At 39.3% G+C, this 21,196-nt stretch overlaps 1 protein-coding gene across 3 annotated transcripts in view; it reads left to right on the top strand.

Moving 5' to 3' along the window:
* RSG7 (Regulator of G-protein signaling 7) overlaps window positions 1-21,196 on the top strand; it is a 179,407-nt gene that overhangs the window by 134,061 nt on the left and 24,150 nt on the right. For all 3 annotated transcript variants that reach the window (XM_083125855.1, XM_083125854.1, XM_083125856.1), the window contains 5 exons: window positions 3,910-4,006; window positions 11,477-11,527; window positions 15,249-15,355; window positions 16,395-16,446; window positions 19,223-19,446. In XM_083125855.1, coding sequence (XP_082981981.1) covers window positions 3,910-4,006; window positions 11,477-11,527; window positions 15,249-15,355; window positions 16,395-16,446; window positions 19,223-19,446 — 531 coding nt within the window. The remainder of the gene's footprint in view (window positions 1-3,909; window positions 4,007-11,476; window positions 11,528-15,248; window positions 15,356-16,394; window positions 16,447-19,222; window positions 19,447-21,196) is intronic.

The following is a 21,196-nucleotide window of genomic DNA, read 5'->3' on the forward strand; positions in this document are numbered from 1 at the left end:
CTCCTCCACTCTTTCTTTTCTTTCTCTGACTCTCTCTCTCTCTCTCTCTCTCTCTCTCTCTCTCTCTCTCTCTCTCTCTCTCTCTCTCTCTCTCTCTCTCTCTCTCTCTCTCTGCTGCTGCGTCATTATTATTTCACCTCTTTTCTCCCTCCGTCTCTCAGGCCCGTACCTAGGATTTTTTTTAGGGAGGGGCCAGATCCGTGTTGTGTTCATATAACATATTATATTATATATACATACAGTGGCGGCTATTTGGTGGGACCTGATACCTGACTTTTTTGCCACGTGTTCCCCATACTATGGTTGTAGGTCCAGTCCCAATTAGTTCTATCTGTGCATAAAAGTGGACCTAAAACAAACACTAAAACTCAAACTTGTCTACTAGTGTTGCCCACGAGACGAGACTTTGGCCTGTCTCGTCTCGTGGAGTCTCGTGGAAATGCTGTCTCGTCTCGAAAATATTCGTTTGTCTCATGACACATGGTCAATCTCGTCTCGTCTCGAATTTTTAAAAGCCTGTCCCGTCTCGTCCCGTGGGCAACACTATTGTCTACTAAGAGTAAATAACATACTTGCCCCCTCCCCTCCCCTTCCCCAGTTTTGGCACCCAATCGTCGATACTGGTCAGAAGCATTCGGACAGTTCTGAGTTTCTCAAATTAAAAATGTTCTCAAATTTTCTTTATTTTCTTGTACCAGAACCATTGAACATCCACGATAATTCTATGTTTAGAAAATAATATATTTACAAATTAAATTATATGCATTAGCAATTATTATTACAATAAAGAATTCTAAATGTGAGTTAACCCATGGCCCGCTACTACGAAGGATCGTAGCGGACTATGGTTAACAAAAGAGAGAGAGAGAGAGAGAGAGAGAGATAGAGAGAGAGAGAGAGAGAGAGAGACATTTTCACCTGGTAGCTAGTAACGGCGATTGGGTGCCAAAACTGGGGCGCAAGGACAATTTACTTTCTCTTAGTAGACAAGTTTTGAGTTATTGTTGTAGGTCCACTTTTATGCACAGATAGACTAATTGGGGCTGGACCTACAATTTAAAGTGGGATCCGAACAATGTGTGCCTCCACCGGGTCGGGGTAGAAAAGGCTTAGCATTAAGAGGCCACAGTGCAGGAGCAAAAGTGGAAATAGTGGGAGAGGGAAACTGCCCCCCCCCCCATCGCCGCCACTGTTGGTACCCTTGCATCAATGGTTATAAAACTAAAAATGCATAACATCGCAGACTGCGGACTTCTGGAGACTGCCTTCTCTACACAACAAACACATTCATTTATGGAAGAACAAAATTGAAATTTTTACAAGTTTGAAAAATCGTCGATGTTATTTTCGTAGCTCACATTTTAAAAAATCATGGCTCGAGAGGGGGGCACGGTCCCCATGGCCCCTCCCCTGGGTACGGGTATGTATACACTAATCACACTAATCTGCCTCATCTTTCTATCTTCGCTATCGCTTCTTTCATATTTCTTTTTTAGTATTTCCCCTAAAGCACTTCTTTCTTATGATGACATGTAAATATGATGGCAATATAAATTAAGGACACAACTTTTCGATTTTAACCCCTCCCCCTTGGAAAACTTTCTGAGGATGCCCATGCCAGTTATGTTATCCATCCCAAGACAACAGATTCGGCAATTTGTATCCGTTCTGTTCATTTACGTTTCCTGTTGCCTCGTCTCAAATCCTATGACTAGTCCAACAATACGTGTAACTATTGATAAACCTGCCAAATAATAGCTAAACTCAAAAAAACGAACTCGATCGGGCAAGTGTGAGACATCAAATGATCAAAAGTAACCTGTCGTTATCTCGAAAACTTGCAAGGTTAATGAAAAGGTTTCTGATTGGCTCGCCCGTCTGTCTGTGGGAGAGGGGGTAAAAGCAGCTGAAAGCTGAAATCCATACATATCCGAAACCACTGAATCGGCAAGTGCACCGTTACTTTCTTTCCCGTCTCTTCTGTGCCGTACAAGTCCTTCGGATGGAGATGCTGCCCTGACAAGCGGCTGGGACAGCATTACCACCTTGGGAAATACATGCTAACAGCTCCAAACCTGGCCTGTCTAACTTATCCACGTAAGCATATAATAGCATAAATAAGCATGTACATTGGTTTGGCAAGTTATATTTTGTTTATATAAGCTATTATATGCATACGTGGATAGGTTAAAGGCAGATCAGGTTTGGTGTTATTAGCATGCATTTTCCAAGGTGGTAATGCTGTTCCTAGCCGCTCGTGCTGCCTTGCAGTACAGTTGTCGCTTTTCCCGCGAGGTGTCAGTTCGAACGTCACACTCTGGAGCGCAATACGGAAGCAGAAGCCAAGCAAAATGATAATGCTTTCCACCTGTTATTACTTACCCTGCGTTAGGCATGTACGTTTGTGTTGCGCAATTAGGCGCGTGGGTGACCCACTTATTAAAATGTATCCAGCTTAAGGAAAGTCAATTTTTTTTTTTTTCAGATGATGCAATATTTTGTTCTTTATTCTTTCGTTTATTTAACAGAAATGTTAATTACAGATTATAGTTTTGATTTTACAGTGTATGCTAAGCGAAAATGTATTTTCATGATCATTACACTGATTCCAAGCAAGTTACACAAATGTCTTATGTTCTCCACACATCCACCTCTTACATTTTAAGCACCACTTCCTTGTAGTTTTAATGCCTGTAACACGAATACCATAAACCGGCCTCCGTAGAGGAGTGGTTATCCCACCGTGCTATGACGCCAGAGGTCCCGGGTTTGAATCCAGACCTGGATCCTTTCATCATATCATCACTCAATCTTAATCTTCGCGATTAGCCAAAAGTGGCAGAAGTACGAAGTAAAATAAACCAAATCAATCGATAAATCAACGAAAACCGCGTCTGAAGAGAGAATTTATTTCTTACTAACTGTAGGCGAGAAACAGAAGTACGTTACTGCCACCACAACAAACACCAACAATCAACGTTCAGCTACTGAAACGCTCGACTGCGGTAATTAACACACAGTGATGCAAACTTGCGACAAATATCAGTGGGGGACAATTGAAAATGTTGCACGTGATATTTTCTTTTACATTTTTCCTAAATAGTGTTATCAAGAAAATGCCCAATCAGCATTGAGTTTTAGATCAGCTATTCAGTAAACGTTGCCTCTACAAAGTGAAAGTTGCAGTATGGCTGCCGGGGAAGCGCTATAGCGAATTAAAACGTGCACTTGCCTCACCTTCCACTTCTCCCCTCCTGCCGGCCACCAAGGCGTATAGTGGTTATCACAGCGCGCTACGACGACTAAGGTCCAGGGTTCGAATCCCAACTTGGGTGTTTGTGAGTGTCCCTTCATCAAGATCATATCATCATTACTCATCGTCGGGATTAGCCAGCAGAAAAGCGACGCTAAATAAATAAAATCCAACCTCTCCCCTCCAACTCAACTGATGCCGTTGATTCGGACGATGATGATAGAGGATTCCGCGGGTGGAGCGGTACTCTAGGTGGCAGCATCTACCGATTCGGAAACTGCCATAAATGAAGTCTGTGGAAGTTAAGAGAACTGGGAATTCGATGCGGTGTAGTCCACCGTGAGATAATCTTAGCTTAACCCTCTTCTGCACACCCAAATAAGCATTGATGAATCCAGGTGGTGGACCGGGACTTTCCTGTGGTAAAAAAAAATAGCAGTCTTTATTTGCAAGTCTTCCTAATGGAATATATTGTCATTGAAATAGCTTTGAAGAAATGTAATTTTCATAGCATTAACTTAACCTTCCTTGCCCCTGCTTTCAGAATCGTGGGTGTTTGGAAGGTAGACAACCCTGTTAACATAATTTTTATGCATTATGTTAAAATTAAACCAGTTCATGTTGTAGTAATTATATTTTCCTTTGAATATTTTCAGATGGAGCACATCGTGGAAAAAATGCAGGACGAAAACTCAGGCGTTCCTGTGAAGACGGTCAAAAGCTTTATGTCCAAAATTCCTTCTGTTTTTACGGGTGAGTAAATATACTTTGTAGTTTCATATTTATTATAGATGTATATGAAAATTGCCACAAAATGAAAAAAAAAAGTAAGAGACCTGAAATGCATAAAAAAATTAGAAAATTATAACTAACCATCAGACAAAAAACTTAGCCTAAATTAAAATGACAGCCTCATGATACTGTTAGAGTCCCAGGCCTCCACATACATAATCTAGGCCTGATCACGAGTATGGAGGGGGGTGGATGATAGATAGGGTTGCAGCCAGTGGCGTAGCGCAGTTTTCTGCCGCCCCCCCCCCTCCCGCAAGTAAAATATTGGAAGCCCCTTATTATGCATAGTCAGAAAACATTTTGTTACTTACCTCTCTGTATTTTCAACTGTTGTATCAGGAAAAGAGCTTCGTTCTAACAGTTAATTTCTTTCTTTGTTGAATCACATAATAATTAACCATAAAAAATGTAAATATTCTTTGCCTTCTCCGTTCGGAGTAGGGGTGTATGGGATCCCGAAATGTCGGGACCGGGATCGGGAAGAAAAATTCCCGTCCCGATCCCGACTTGGGGAAATGAATTCCCGACTTTTCAGGATCCCAAGCAGTTGAGAAATACCGAATGGTCATTTTAATAAGTCGTTAATTCTCGACGTTTTCTGCATTGTAAATGTCTGGAACTTGTCGGAAATTGTTAGTTTTTGTACCAGAAATGCAAAAACAATCAGTTAAAGTGAAAATGACGTGTAGAATTCGAGATTTCCAGAGCTTCGGAAAATTTTGAACATTGCAAATTTTTCCCGTCCCGAATGTCGGGATTTAAAAAATGTCCTGACCCAAAAAATTCTGTCTCGCGCACCCCTAGTTCGGAGTCATCAACAATTCGTTATTGAACGACTGAACAATAGGCGATGGAAAGCTTTCTTCTCCTACACTACATTGTTGTTAGTAGGGGTGTGCGAGACAGAATTTTTTGGGACGGGACCGGAACGGGAAATTTTTTAAATCCCGACATTCGGGACAGGAAAAATTCGCAATCTCCCGACGAAGTCGGTAAATTTTCGGGACGGAATATGTTCGAAATTTCCCGAAGCTTTGGAAATCTCGATTTCTACATGTCATTTTCACTTTAAGTGATTGTTTTTACATTTCTGGAATAAAAACTAACAATTCCCGGTAAGTTCCAGAAACTTACAATGCAGAAAACGTCCAGCATTACCAACGACTTTTTTAAAATGACCATTCGGTATTTCCCGACTACTCGGGATCCCGAAAAGTCGGGAAGTCATTTACCGAAGTCGGGATCAGGACGGGAATTTTTTTTTCCCGATCCCGACTTTTCGGGATCCCGCACACCCCTAGTTGTTAGCGACAAGACCGGTTTGATTACATTGTTAGACGCAACATTGTTTGCACAAAATACTGGGCCAGTAGGCAGTTATTTGCAACTCTGTGGGTGTGAAAGAATAAAATTGTAGTAATTATGTAAATATATATATATATATACCGCGTGAGGCACCTAAAAGTACCACCTGAAATAGCGAAGAAACCAGAAACAGTAGCGATGTGAGGTTTGCGGGAAACAATAATATCAAATGGGGCTCGTAAATCGGAGGTATGGGGTGGGTCGAAAAATATCGACAAATGGGGCATCTGGAGCAAAATCATATTTTTTTTAAATGGAACGATATATAATAACATGCATAATATAAAAGAGCACACGCAGAGAAACACAACGCCGTTGGTCTCATGCATGTACTGCACATAGGAACGAAGATATGGCCATGTGAAAATATGTAAACAAACTAACAAGTGGCCCACTTGACCGTCAGTACCACGGCATGTAAGACTTCTCAGGTGCCCGACAGAACTGCCTTTACGCAGAGCAAGTTTTGATAGCAGGTCCACGAGATCGTGTTAGTTCAAAGCAAGCAGTCGTAGTGGTAAGAGCGAAGATTATGGTGTTCACAAATATAGAAAAAGCGGACATGATCCTGATTTATGGGGAATGCCGAAAGAATGCCTCAGAAGCGTACCGTGTGTACGCAGAGAGATATCCGGACAGACGACAGCCATCTCGACGTCTGTTTGGTAAGTTATTTATTAAATTAAGAGACACCGGAAGTGTAACACCACGAGCACGTGTGCGGAACAAGCCAACTACAGGTGAGGCAGGTGCAACAAATGTTCTCGCCGCTGTTGCTGTGAATCCGCACGTTAGCTTCCGTGAAATTGCCAGGGATGCTGGGATGAGTCAGCTAAGTGTATTGCGCATTCTGCACACACACACAAGTTTCACCCATATCATATCTCCCTCCATCAGGAACTTCACGGGAATGATTTTGTGGACCGTGTTCGGTTTTGCACATGGTTGTTACGACACGACACACCCGATTTGTCACGTATCCTCTTCACTGACGAGGCAACTTTTACCAATCATGGAAATGTCAACGTAAGGCACATGCACTATTGGTCGGTGACAAATCCACATTGGCTTTGCCAAGTGGAACGCCAGCGCCCATGGAGTGTGAACGTGTGGTGTGGTATGGTGGGTGAACATCTCATTGGCCCTTTTTTTTATACAAGGGACACTGAATGCTGACCGATACATACAGTTTTTACTACATGAACTGCCAGTACTATTGGAGGACATACTACTTCAGACAAGGAGGGACATGTGGTACCAACATGACGGGTGCCCAGCTCAGAGTGCAAGACTTGCTACAGCATGTGTGGAAAATACATTTCCAAATCGTTGGATTGGACGTGGAGGGCCTGTCAAATGGCCGGCTCGTTCCCCAGATTTGTCACCGTTAGACTTTTTCCTGTGGGGAAAGCTGAAGGACATTGTCTACCGGGATGTGCCAACAACTCCAGAGGATATGCAACACCGCATTACTGTGGCCTGTAGGGACATTCCCTACGAGATGCTACATTCTGTGCAACGATCTTTAGTGTGGGCGCCTTGTTGCCTGTATCGCAGCTGACGGCCACCACTTTGAACACACACTTTGACAGGTTTTCGCTTCTTACGCAGTGGTTCTTCGACATACTGTCATGGTCATTTTCATTATGCTGTAACACTGTCAAATACATGGTGCTGACGATGTCTACTGTATTTTTTTCTTCCTTTAACACGTTCTGTCTTCATCTTGTCCAATGGCTTCCGACATCTCATACTTGTACATGCCGTGGTACTGACGGTCAAGTGGGCCACTTGTTAGTTTGTTTACATATTTTCACATGGCCATATCTTCGTTCCTATGTGCAGTAGATGCATGAGACCAACGGCGTTGTGTTTCTCTGCGTGTGCTCTTTTATATTATGCATGTTATTGTATATCGTTCCATTTATAAAAAAAAAAATATGACTTTGCTCCAGATGCCCCATTTGTCGATATTTTTCGACCCACCCCATACCTCCGATTTACGAGCCACATTTGATACTATTGTTTCCCGCAAACCTCACATCGCTACTGTTTCTGGTTTCTTCGCTATTTCAGGTGGTACTTTTAGGTGCCTCAGGCGGTATATATATACCTTGTCATTAAAAGGATGAAAAGATGCTAATGATGAACTGGGGAGATACGACCTAAAACAGGTGCCAGGCCCACAGTACTGAAGCCAAAACTTATTTAATAAATAAGTAAATAAGTAAATACACATAAAATAAAGTAATCAATGTCAATTTTATGGTATTGGCCCTTTGCTTCCTTTTTTAGGCTCTCGTTGTTAGGTCTAATAAGCAGTGGCGTAGCGTTATAGTACGCCCATACGCCCGGCATTCCCTGATTTAAAATTTCAAAAATACGTAAATGCTGTAAATATAAAGTAAATCTTGAGTCTTGACTAATTTAATATATGTTTGACCTTCATGGCATTATAATAGCTATTTTTCGCGATCCGCTTGCAACGCTCCACTAACAACACTCGTTCCAGCATTTTTTTCAATGCCTTTCCTGCCTGGACGCCGGGCAGGTTCGGCGTAAAGAATCCTATATTCCTTGCTGTCTTTCTGGAGGGAAAGCTTGGACAGGCTTGTATCTCTACAGCAGGCGCGCAAATGCTCTCTCGTACGCCAGCGTATGGAGCAGAGGGCTACGTGGTTAGTTCATGTGACCCTTCCTGCTTTATGAATTTCTATATATTTAGGGAACACCTCACCCTTACCAAAAAGAAAAAGGTAAGTCATAAAAATCGTAGCCCTACTAATAATAAATACGTAAATATTTTAATATCATATTTACTCGAATCATTCAATCATAAAAGCATATCACTTTCTTCAATAATTGACTTTTCTCTACCAGCCCTGCTAAATTTTCACTTTTCATCTACTGATTTATACGAGGGGTGCCCAGAAAGTAATTTCTAATTAGTAGGGACCTTGATTTTTCGCAAACGCGAAACCCGTGAAAAATGTCAATTGCTGCGACGTTGGGTTTATGAATGTTCAGTGATGTCTGGACACATTTTTCGGCCGTTCGAAATATCAAAATAACGCGAATTTGGCATAAAATTCGAATTGTTGGCATATTTAGCGATTTTTTTAAAACAAATTGTCCTAAAACAACGAAGAATTCCGTGAAATCCAACATTCTTGTCTTGTCTAGGCTTAAAGAAACAAAATGTGCCATTTTTGTGTACATAGAACGTGCAAGTTTTTCAACATTTTATTCAAGAGTAAACTATAATGTTTGTTATACATGGAATAATTCCGAGAGCCACATTAAATAATGTATTTCCCACGATTTTTTTCAACTTCTATCAAAACAATTTGCGTCACAGAGCAAAGTGGCAGGGTTCTAACAGGATATCGAGTGCGTATCTACCGTCACACGGGAGCCGCATCTTCAGTATTTGTCATGCGAGATGTGTTTTAAATTACCATTTGTCGAGCGAGATATAATGGAGCTCAGTCATTAGGGCGTCTGACTACCATGCGAGAGACCCTGCGGGGGAAAACCAGGATTTGTTCCACCTGTTCAAACTGCTCCGACACACACCCAGCGTCGTATCAAGCAGGTACCTGGAGTAAACTTTGGGGGGTAAAGGTAGCCAGGAGCGTGGTGCTGATCACATCACCCCCACCTTTGGCCGTGATCAAGAAAGTGTGAGGCTCTAACTCCACACTCCCTTAGATGCCTTCATGGCTTGGGGCTAAACACAGGGGAGCACTTTACTTTTACTTTCTCAAAAATCTGGTCCAACACATCAAACTGTCACGAAAATACATACTGTAGACCATGTGACCTACAAGTTAAAAGAATAGTTTAAAAGCACAGTGGAATATTGGGAAACGTAACACTAACAAGTCACTTGTGGTCATTATGGAAAATTCCATTATCTAAGACCCTTACCTTAAAATTATAAAGGCGGTATGGAAAATAACTTTCCCAAAATAACTTCCAAGATATGAAACTCTCACGAAGAGGCGTTGGCCATGTGACTTACAATTTGAAACAGTAGTTTAAAAACACCATGAAGGTATAATTTCAGGTATTTGCCAGAAAATGCGCTAAAATAAAAATGTGCATTTTGGGGAAAATAATACCGAATAGTAAAATATAAGAAATATAAGAAAATAAACCAATTTTAAAAAAAAGGTCAATGTCCCTACAGATTAGGCATAAATAAAACAAGAATATCAGTAGTAATTTATTGCATTAGTAACAGTGAGTCCTAACCTAATTTTCGCATAATCACCACCGTTGTTCTGGCATTTGTCGTAGCATGGCACTAAATTTTGTATGCCCATGGGATGTGTGTCTCACAGGAAAGACTGCAACTATCTCTACCGCAGTGTAGCTGTGAAATCCTTGTCCTGCCAGAAACCTCTTCAGTTAAACAAAGAGATGAAAGTTGGTACATGCAAGGACAGGACTGTACAGGGAGTGGTCCAAGATTTCTCACTTGCATTGATGCATAGGACCCGCATGTACTCAACTGTATGGGGTTGTGCACATTCGATTGGCCTTCCGTGAATTGTCTGCACCATCGTCTGACCATACTATCACTCACGACGTCTGGTCTGCGCACCTCACACTATTACTGGTGGCTCTGTGCCAAATTCTGAGCGTGCAAAAATCTGATTACTACACGTAGGCTACATTGCAGTCGGTGGGAGACTGTATGAGAGCTGCAATCTTTAACCTAGAACTGTCCTAAAACAGCTGCATTGTGACTGTACCAGATTATAGCTACATTCAACTTCTTCCTGCCCGCATGGGTGTGTCGCTCTCCGGTCACTAGTGCTGCGTACAGGCACCATTGGATCTTTTTCAGGATGCCCTTCGTATATGAACTTTCAGAAGCTGTTATTAACAGTGTGTTCCTGTTTTAATGTTTGGTTAACTAAATCAGGAACCTATAAAATGCAATTCTATAAATTGCTTACGTTAAATTTCTAATACCTACATACCCTTTTCGTCAGCAATAATGGTATAACTGCATATTGTCAGTTTCACAGTACTTCACTTGGATATACTGTACTGAAGCAGAAATCCCATTCATAATGTAAGGAAATATGACAGTTTCTTTTGTACAATTCAATTGTTTCACTTATAAGCAAGAGTTAAGTTGTTTGCTTTACAGAGAAGAGCTTTATGCATCGAAAAATGAGACCACACTGATGGTTCATGAAAGCAGAGGGTTCCAAACCTCAGTGGAAAAATCAACATATAATACCGGGAATGTATAAGGAGACTGATAAATTACAAAATGTATTTCTTAATCAATCACTCTTCACTCTAATCTCATTTGGTCGTAACTTTAAAAATAATCAAGTATTTTGTTTTAAACTTACTGCGTATGATAGAATTCCGTAATCCTTCCCTAGCTTGTGAATTGTAATAATTTTCCAAATTCACTATTTTGCAGTTTGAATTCAAATCATAGAGAATAGAGAAATTAAGTCAATTTCATAGAAGATAATATTGGTAGTTAACAAATCCATACCTGGATCTGTATTGAGTTTATTATTTCCATTTGCAAAAACATCGATTTAGTTTAGTTTCTAATTGTCAGGGGAAAATGTAAATTTTGTCCTGGAAAACCTGGAAAAGTCAGGGAATTTCATTTCTGCTCGTTTGTAGCCACCCTGAATAATAAAGGTACAATATTAAGAAATATACATATTTTAATTAACATCTAGTTTAATTATTTAAATTTAAACATTTACCTATATTATTATTATTATTATTGTGACACATTGGTTTGGAACCCTCCCGAAATATATTTCTAGATATGTGCCTGGAAAACTTATACCAGAGACTTCATATATTTATTTCATTACAATTAATGAATAATGATCATTGATTGTGTGCAATTTGTGTGCAAGAAAATTTTCAACAGAAAATAACTTTTTTTATAAAAAGTAAATTACAGTTATTCAAGTACCAGTAATTGTAACTTGGTTACTTTTAAAAAGTATCTTTCCAAAGGTTGTAATATTAATGTATTTATTTGCATGATTAATATTGGATTTTCTATTGCAGGTTCTGATCTAATCGCATGGATGTTAAAAAATCTTGATGTGGATGACCAAAGTAAGTAAACTAAATCCCAACATATATATAAAAATGGATTTGAGTTCTTGTGACAGTTGTGAAAAAATGCATAATCTTGATGAAATTATAAGATGAATATGTAGCTCAAATGGTTCATCACGTGGATCAATGAAGAACTAAATTAAATATATATCTACAACATGTGTTATCGGCATGTAGTTGGCTTATAGTATGCCAATGTGAACATTAAACATAAACATTTTTCTCACTAACGGTAAACCTATACAAGTCAGTATTTTGCTTTCTGGTGTGTAAATTAATCAGTGGTCAGAAGTAGCACGCTACTTGTAGCGTCGCTACAGTAGCTAGCTACAAAATTTGCAGCTGTAGCTGTAGCGACGCTACATTTTGAGAATTGTAGTTGTAGCGGTAGCGAAGCTACAAAATTCCTGTAGTTGTAGCGAAATTTTCGCTACAGCTAGATTTTCTCTCAGCATTTTGAGGTGAATTTTGAATGTGGCAACAGCGTCAGAAAAAATTGACAATAACCTTTAATTTTGCTGGAAGTTCATAAAGACAAAGTCTGTTACATGGAAATACAGATTATCTAGATTGTAGATTATAGATATCTGCATGTTATTTAATTAGTATCTGGATATCTAACTAACTGACATACGTATATGAATATATTCCGGCTAACAGCTACGTTTTTTTGAGCTGCATCGCTATTTTGGGGAGAAACATGCCTCGTTTGCTGCACCGCTGGAAAAAAGTGCCTCGTTTGCATCACCCCCGGAACAAAGCTTGTGGATATCCATGGTGTAAGAGGCACCAAAATGTCATTAATTGTTGTGTAAAACACAACTTGCAGTGCAAAAACGAGCGATGGATTTTCCACTGCACTGACAAAGGAATAGTGCCAGCAATAAATGGTTGCATCACCCCCGGAACAAAGCTTGTGGATATCCATGGTGTAAGAGGCACCAAAATGTCATTAATTGTTGTGTAAAACACAACTTGCAGTGCAAAAACGAGCGATGGATTTTCCACTGCACTGACAAAGGAATAGTGCCAGCAATAAATGGTTCTGTACGTTAACAGGATTGATCATTGTCAGTATATAGGATCTCACCAGCAAGAAATTATTGTTACAAGAATGATAGAGTTTCTGGAATTACAATTATTTTCGCGAAAATATTTGTTCACAAATTTTAAAATTACAATACGTTTAGAACACTCGGGTTTACATGACAGTTTCCTCAATATATTGTATCATATTGTAAAAAGTACGTACGAGTTATTAACTTTCCTGCAGAAACGACAATTTTTTTTTAGTTCATATACATAGATTTCAAATATATGTATTTTTCCTACTTTTGCGTCACTTTTCTGTAACTTTTGCTAATCATGACATCATCATCATCATTATACTTCGCCGTTCCCTGCCTCTGACTCGGTCGGCATAGAAGTGAAGCCTCTCCATTATTTCCTGGTCTTCCACCACTCCTCTCTTTTCACTGTGTTACAATCTTGTCCTCTTCTCCTAACACTCTCCACTATCTGCTCTTTCCACCAACATCTTGGTCTCCCCCTTGGCCTTATTCCCACTCATTGTGCATTATAATCTCTTACTGGTAGTCTTTCTGCATCCATCCTCTTCATGTGCCCGAACCATCTCATCTGTGCCTGATCCATCCTGTCCTGAAGCTTCACCACACTCACTGTCTGTCGGATCTCCTCATTCCTTATTCTATCCCTTCTAGTCTTTTCCCATAGACTCCTTAAAAAAATCATCTCCAGTGCCTGCATCTTTTTCTTGTCTCTCTATGTCACGTAATTATTGGCACATAGTATGTGTTATATGTTACCTTTTTGCATTTCATAGGTAGTACATCCCTGTTCCATATTAATCTTTGAACGCTTTGATATAGTCCACCACCCATTTGTCCTCTTCTGTTTACCTCTTCATCTATTCTTCAACTCTTCTCAATCATGACAATGAGGATGAATGGTTTATTTAATTATTCTCTTATCTATACTAGTCGTTTTCTGCTACTTTCGGCTAATTGTGAGAACGAGGAAGAATCATGAATGATGAGCAGTGTGGGGAATGGAGGAGCAGGAGGATCAAATCCTCCAAACTTGGCGTCTTTCCTAGTTTTTGTTTTGAGTCCATTTTATGCATAAATAAGCTGATCGAGACTGGATCTGAGCCACTATGTGCCTCCGCTGGGTATCGAACCTGAAGCCCTTTTGTAAACAAAGGTTCATTCAAAATGCTGCCATCATATCAGTCTATTAAAAAATGAAATATTTATTCCCGAGAAAAATAATTTGATGTGAACATAAATACGTAATCCTACCAAATTTCATTTGTGTATAGTTGTAATCATTAATTTGGGTAACACCCTAATTGCAATATTCATATATCAAATTTGAATTGAAATGCCACTTGCATAGGTATGTTATTCTCAAAAACTATAGTAAAAATAAGCAACTGAAGTAACACAGCTATCAAAATTATCGAATGACGGGAATCATGATAATAAATAACAGAATCTATTTACCAGTAGTAGGGGATTTTTTTTAATATCCACATGGTTATTTTTAAGTTTTTTTATACAGAAGTAGCGCAAAAAGTAGCGAAGTAGCGAGTAGCGAACAGGAGTAGCGTAGCGAGCTACTTTTTGGTAAATGTAGCTGTAGCTGTAGCGAAGCTACATTTTGGAAGAACAGCTGTATCTGTAGCGAAGCTACTTTTAAAATGTAGCGTTCTGATCCCTGAAATTAATGATAGGGGGAATCAAACTAGGGGGAAAATAAGTGACAGTCATATGTGTTAAGTTAATCATGTGTTAAGTTACAAAAAGAAGTAAATTGGAAACTGAGGAAAATCAAATAAGCAGCTTCATAGCAATGGTCCAAAACACTGTAAGTCACATCAGTGTAGAATTCAAACAAATATTGTCCTCTTTCCTCAGAAAATAGAAATATTAGCGTAAGTGGAGCAAACATGTTGGGGAGGATGGGGGTCTGTGAGGTAGATGGTTAGTATACAAGTTAAGTAGTGAAATGAAATCACAGGTCTGTCAGGTCCATCACCCTGGTACTGCTTTCTGGAGAGTGCTGTCCATTCAGCTATACAGGAGCTTTGAAATGCCATCTTTATTTTCCTTAAAAAAAAAAAGATAATTTTTCTAAAGAAAAACTAGAAGCAAATTTGATATGGACCACAACTCTCAGCTTTGGAGATTGTGATGCAAGGCATACAGGGATCCTCCACTACTAGATTTGTAATGGGTTCATCAAGTATTGTACAGTACTTCTGTACCATTAACTTCCTTCTCTCCACCCGCATGCAATGTACATGGTCCATTTCCAAGTACTTCACTTGGCTCTGTGTATCATATGTGATATCCACTCATGTCACCTCCAGATGCCTTTGTTCGCTAAACCCAACCACTTGATGTAGCACTTTCAGCAGTGACGACACCACCAATCTTCCAATTAGCAGATAAAACTGATAATTAAATCAGTGTTCCCACTCGTTTTGCCAAATCAAATTTACTGACTTTTGAAGGATTTTCAGGGATTTTTAAATGAGTTTCAGACTTATTATACTAATGCTTAATTATTGTAATATATAAACGTCAAGTCTTCAGCTTTGCATACTAAGCAAATTAATGAAGTGTAGTTGGATACACAGTTAAAACTGAAAATGGAAGACAAGGAATAATCTAGAAATAACATTTTTTTTCAGTTGAAGCTTTACACCTTGCCCACCTGATGGCAGCACATGGATATTTCTTCCCCATAGATGATCATGTATTAACAGTGAAGAATGACGGCACCTTCTACAGGTTTCAGGTAATTGTTGCAATTACATCTATCATACGTAGTTTCCAACAAATTGATACACTTCCCTGATATTTGCACTGCTTAACGTTCAGATTTATGTTCTTAGCAGTAAATCTCTTATTCTCTTTTCAAAACTCAAATTGATTTAATGGAATTACTAGTTCAGTGGGGGTAAAAAACTGCTAAAAATAATTTCACCACAGGACTTCTTAAATAGATACCCAACCAACATTGGCAAATGGTTGTTGCCTTTTTTGGATCTACGGTCTGCCTTGCCCTCGATCTCCCAACCATCCACCAAGCAGTTTCCCAATGTTGGGCTAACAACTGTGAGAAACTTTTCCAAACCAGTAACCTTGGAAGTCCCAACCACAAGCCAATCAGTGAAAGAATTAATGAAATTCATGTATTACTATACCGCTCTTCGAGTGACATCGGGCATTTTCGAGTCACAAGGCACTGAAAGTTCCTGAGGTGACGAAACAAATGGGGGAGAGAGTTGATCAGCATCGTTATTGGATAAAAATTGTACAATAGTACACAAAGCATTGACAATTAGTACACAAAACACCCAAACACGGTTCGTTCAAATAAGCTAATAAAAACAACTGACTGACAAAAACAGACGCATGCTTGGCAACACTGCAGCGGGAGAGTGATGTTTTCCCTAGAGCTCTTACTTCGCAACTGAGGTTGTTGACACTTATTGAACCACACGCCCCCGAAGACGATTGGTGGACAGATGGAGCTATGTGGGTCAGCTGCCAGTTGGGCCTGCGATCAGTATAAGAGCAACAAGATGCCTATTGTATTCACTGAAGAGACAAAGTTGCAAATATTAGCATGAATTTGATAATTTAAATATCTGGAAGAACGTTCTTATGGTATCTTTACAATACTAGGTAATACCAGATATCAAGACAATACAAAATCTTGTATGTATATGACATAAAAGTTGTGTTTCTTTACTGATAATTTAGTGTGCATAAATTGCTGTATTTAGAAGCCACCATACTTGTAATAATTTGTTTTCCAATTTGCTTTTCAGACTCCTTATTTCTGGCCCTCAAATTGTTGGGAACCTGAAAACACAGATTACGGTGAGTTCTTTGAACAAGTGATTGATCCACACCAATATTAACACAATCTTCGAAAACAATGTAATGAAAGCATTATCACGAGAATTTGTGGTACTAGGAAAGTGTGAGTTAAAGTGTTGAGAGACTATGAAACATTTTTCTCCCACTGAGAATTCATGCCTACTGAATTCAAATCTTGTAGTTTCTTTAATGCCAAGTGATCTTATGTTAACTTTGATTTAACTTTAATTGGGCATGGTTAACAAATGTGGCAGGTATGAATGATTTATGTTGCTGGTTTCCATGGTGAAATGGTCAGAGTAATACACTATGAAGCCAATTATTTCATGTTCGTATCCAAGTTAAGCATGGATGTATTATTGTGAGTGCACCATCACAAATTTCATCGGTTCATTATTTATCTTCATCATTGTGATTAATGCAAGAGGTAGAGCAGCAACGTAAGATAACCAAAATTGAAATGTTATGATTCCGGCGAAGAAGCTGATTAAACAAATATAAATTCCCATACCTTACCTACACTGAAATTTCAACCAATAGCTCTGTTTTACATCACAAAATATTAAGTTGATGGTTATCTTACCTAACATTTAAGCATGTGCTTACCTATATCAACTTAGCTCATATTCATGATGACTGGTTTGGACTTTTAACCACCGTACTCTGTTCTTTGTACATACACCAACATTTCCGAGACTCACTCTGTTCCCTTCTTCAGGATATTGTGTTGTGTGGTCATATGTCAATAGTTTTCAAGCACATGATGTATTTGGTAAAATCAATCAATATGTTCAGTAATACCCTGGAGGATTATTCAGCAGGGGCAGAGTGTTTTCTATTCTAATTTCACTTCAATTTGTCTTCCATTTTGCACTCTGATTCATACTTTCGAAGTAGGTCTGCCTGCCTAGACTACTAGATATGGTGGAGTCTCCCAGACAAGGGTGCCCGCAGGATTTTTTCTCGGGGGAGGCAGAGTGAGATTTTACAGTTATAGAAATTTAGAGATAGAACACCCGAATATTAACCTCCCTTCAATGCAGTACACCCTGAACTAGATACTGCAGACTGGCGAGGCTCTGGTGTCTGGACTCTCAGCCAGCATAAAATACCCTGTGGGGCTAATGTTGTGTCACCCATATATGTTTGTGATTGTCCCTTCATCCATTTCATCTTATTAGCCAAAAGTGGCAGAAAAGCAAAGTAAAATAAATCAAATCAATCAATCAATCAACTATTATGTGTCTCATTACCATCCCAAGTAACCAAAAGTGGTTGGTCCAACATTGGGCCAACTGTACTGAAAATGGTTGGCCAACGGTTGGCCCAATTCAAAGACATACCGTTAGCCAACCGTAATTTTGGCTGTGGTTCCAATGTTGGGTCAACGTGTGGTTTTTACGTTGGGCCAACATATGTTTTTACGTTGGGCCAACATATGTTTTATGTTGGGCCAACATGTTTTATGTTGGGTCATTGTATGTTTTTATGTTGGGCCAACATGTTTTATGTTGGGTCAATGTATGTTTTTATGTTGGGTCAACATGTTTTACATTGGGCCAATGTATGTTTTTATGATGGGCTAACATATGTTTTTACATTGGGGCAACATATGGTTTTATGTTGGGCCAACATATGTTTTTACGTTGGGCCAACATATGTTTTATGTTGGGCCAACATGTTTTATGTTGGGTCATTGTATGTTTTTATGTTGGGCCAACATGTTTTATGTTGGGTCAATGTATGTTTTTATGTTGGGTCAACATGTTTTACATTGGGCCAATGTATGTTTTTATGATGGGCTAACATATGTTTTTACATTGGGGCAACATATGGTTTTATGTTGGCCCAACGAACTGAAAGCTAAATAATGTATAGGTTTGTTTTCTGATATATACATAATTTATTGAGGCCAAATGTAAACAATAGTTCAAGTTATTTATGAAAAAAAATACACAGCACTTTCTCAGTCACATAGTATCATTGTTTCCAAGGTACCATACCTTCAAGTGGTAGCACAAAAACCTTCTAGGGCTTACTTAGTTTTCCACCTTTCATGCAATTTAGTCTGCACATAACATTGCTCAACCACCTTTACAATAATACCTGTAAGAATGTTTTTGTTCTACTACAGCTAAAGACAAACAATAAGTAATTCCCAACAGATCTTTCATCCATGGCGGCTGACAAAGGACTGGTGTGAGTGACTGCAAGTTAAAAATAGCTTCTACTTTCATTAAAAATATATTATATTTCCAGTATGTGCTGTGACTGAAATATTCGAAAAGAAACACTGTTACATGTCACTTATTTTACACTCTGGAATTTTCAGCTTTCTCCTGAAAGTTGTCTTAGCATTAAAAAGTTGTTTATAAAACTGATTTTGATTTGCCAACCAACGCAAAGCCAACCTTTCCCACATAAAAACTGACGTTGGCCCAACAGTAGTGGTTACTTGGGATATCTAGTGCTGGACTCGAAACTCAAACTGACAGTACCAGGATTGAATCCGTCATGGACATGTCATTCCTTTGCAAGTGTTCTTCATCAATTTCATGTAATAATCATTTATCCTCATCATTACAATAAGCCTAAAGGGACAGGTAAGCATTGTAAAAGAAGAAAATACAAACCAGACAAATATTTCATAAATGCAGATTTAAATTTTACTGACTTCGTAACAACATGATATCTGTGAATCTTGGCTTTGTTTGTTTACATTTCAAAATTTAAAAGTAAAAATAAACTTCACTGGAAAACATTTTATGTATTTCAGCGGTGTACCTATGCAAACGAACGATGCAGAATAAAACTCGCTTGGAGCTTGCAGATTATGAAGCAGAGAACTTGGCTCGGTTGCAGAAGATGTTCTCTCGGAAGTGGGAGTTCATTTTCATGCAGGCAGAAGCCCAGAGCAAAGTGGACAAGAAGCGGGACAAGTTGGAGCGAAAGGTCCTTGATAGCCAGGAGCGGGCCTTCTGGGATGTACACCGACCTGTGGTGAGTACCAGGCTGCATTAGGGACACAGGCAGTGGGGGACAATGCCCCACCAAAGTTATGAGTAAATGAAATAAATACACTTATTGACAAAAAAAAGTTAAGCACCCAGAAGGAAAGGTCCAATTTGAACATCATTTCGAACATGTATGTACCTTCAATATGTATGTAAATGATTATAGTTGCAATGATTTGTGACCTATAGAACGGCCACCAGAGTGCATTAGTTGTGCCACCACGTGATAGTGTTTTCAGGTCTGATAGCGTTCATAAGGTGTGTGTGGAGCGTCGGTTAGTCAGTCAAAACAGTGAGAGAAGGTGATCAACACAGAGAATGCCTCGTAGACGTATCAGCCAGCATTATCAGCACTTGACAGAGTTTGAAAGAGTCCACATTGGGAGTCTGCATGAGGCTGATTGGTCAAATCGTACAATTGCCAGGCATCTCGGGCATTCAGATGTCACAGTGGCCAGATGTTGGCACCAATGAATACATGAGGGCACCTCCAGGCGTAGTGAAGGTTCTGGTCGATCAAGACTGGCCACACCAAGGGAGGATCGCAGTATTGTGCGCCAAGCATTTTGCAACCCCATCACCCCCTGCTATCCGGACACACATATAGGACTCTCTACAACATCCTGTGCCATCCCACACCATTGGCCGTAGACTGGCAGCAGCTGGACTAAGAGTTCACCGTCCCATGCGGAGGCTGCCGTAGCGCACACTCTGTTCTCCGTTTGATCTGAATTTGTAATCATTGCAATACAGTCACATAACCTGTCAACAGGTGCTGTTTCATTTCATTTCCACCACTCCTTCTAGGTGCTTCATTTTTTTTTTGTCAATGAGTGTATATCAAAATTATGTGTACTTCCCTTTAACTGCAGACATGTTTAGGATATCATTTTGGAGATGTTAATATATATTTTTGGTGTATATCTCCGATTGTATTGCAGTTAGTAGTGTGGAACAAAATAACAATTTTTAAGCCAACATTTAGAGATGAGCAAATACCACTTCGAAACGATGTCAGTTTCAATGCCAATACTTTTACTGATTCACCCATACTGATACTTATACTGTAACAGTTCAAATCAGCTCATAGAATTTATAACTTTTAATGTGTACATTTTCCACTGAAACCGTAACATATCAATCTACAAGAGTTTTTCTTCAAAATATTCATAAATTCGCATGAGATAATCATTTGATCACAAAATCCATTTCTTTACACAATGCTGTTGCAAAAATAAAGAAAAATTGTGCATTTGGCATTATTTCCAGGATATTTACGCTGTGAAAGTGTTACATGGAATTTTTGCACACCCTCCGAAACACTTGGAGTGTGAAAAGTATTGACCAATATTGGTGATAAAATTCCAACTGATATACTTTCCAATACAAAGTGCCAGTGTCAGTTCAAGCCTACCAATAATTGATATCAACCACAATGATTTTTGGTTTGAGGGCACTTGGGAGGGGCCTCAAGCCCAATAGCCTGGTTCTTAATATGACACTAGGAGGAAAGAGAGGGGGCAAGGGCAGTTTACGTTTTCTTGGTAGACAAAGTGTAGCATTAGGAGGCTATTGTGCATAATGCAGGGGCAAAAAGTGACAAAAACTGGGGGGCAACTGCCCCCATGCCCCCCTAATTGCCGCACCATTTCTTCTTATTGTAATTAGCTCAGGCTGTGAAAAAATATGTTTGTGAAACATTACCACTACTAATTACTTTCACATAATGTTTGTGA

Source organism: Lepisma saccharinum, chromosome 7 (assembly GCF_977018435.1).
Source record: "Lepisma saccharinum chromosome 7, izLepSacc3.1, whole genome shotgun sequence".
Lineage (NCBI taxonomy): Eukaryota > Metazoa > Arthropoda > Insecta > Zygentoma > Lepismatidae > Lepisma > Lepisma saccharinum.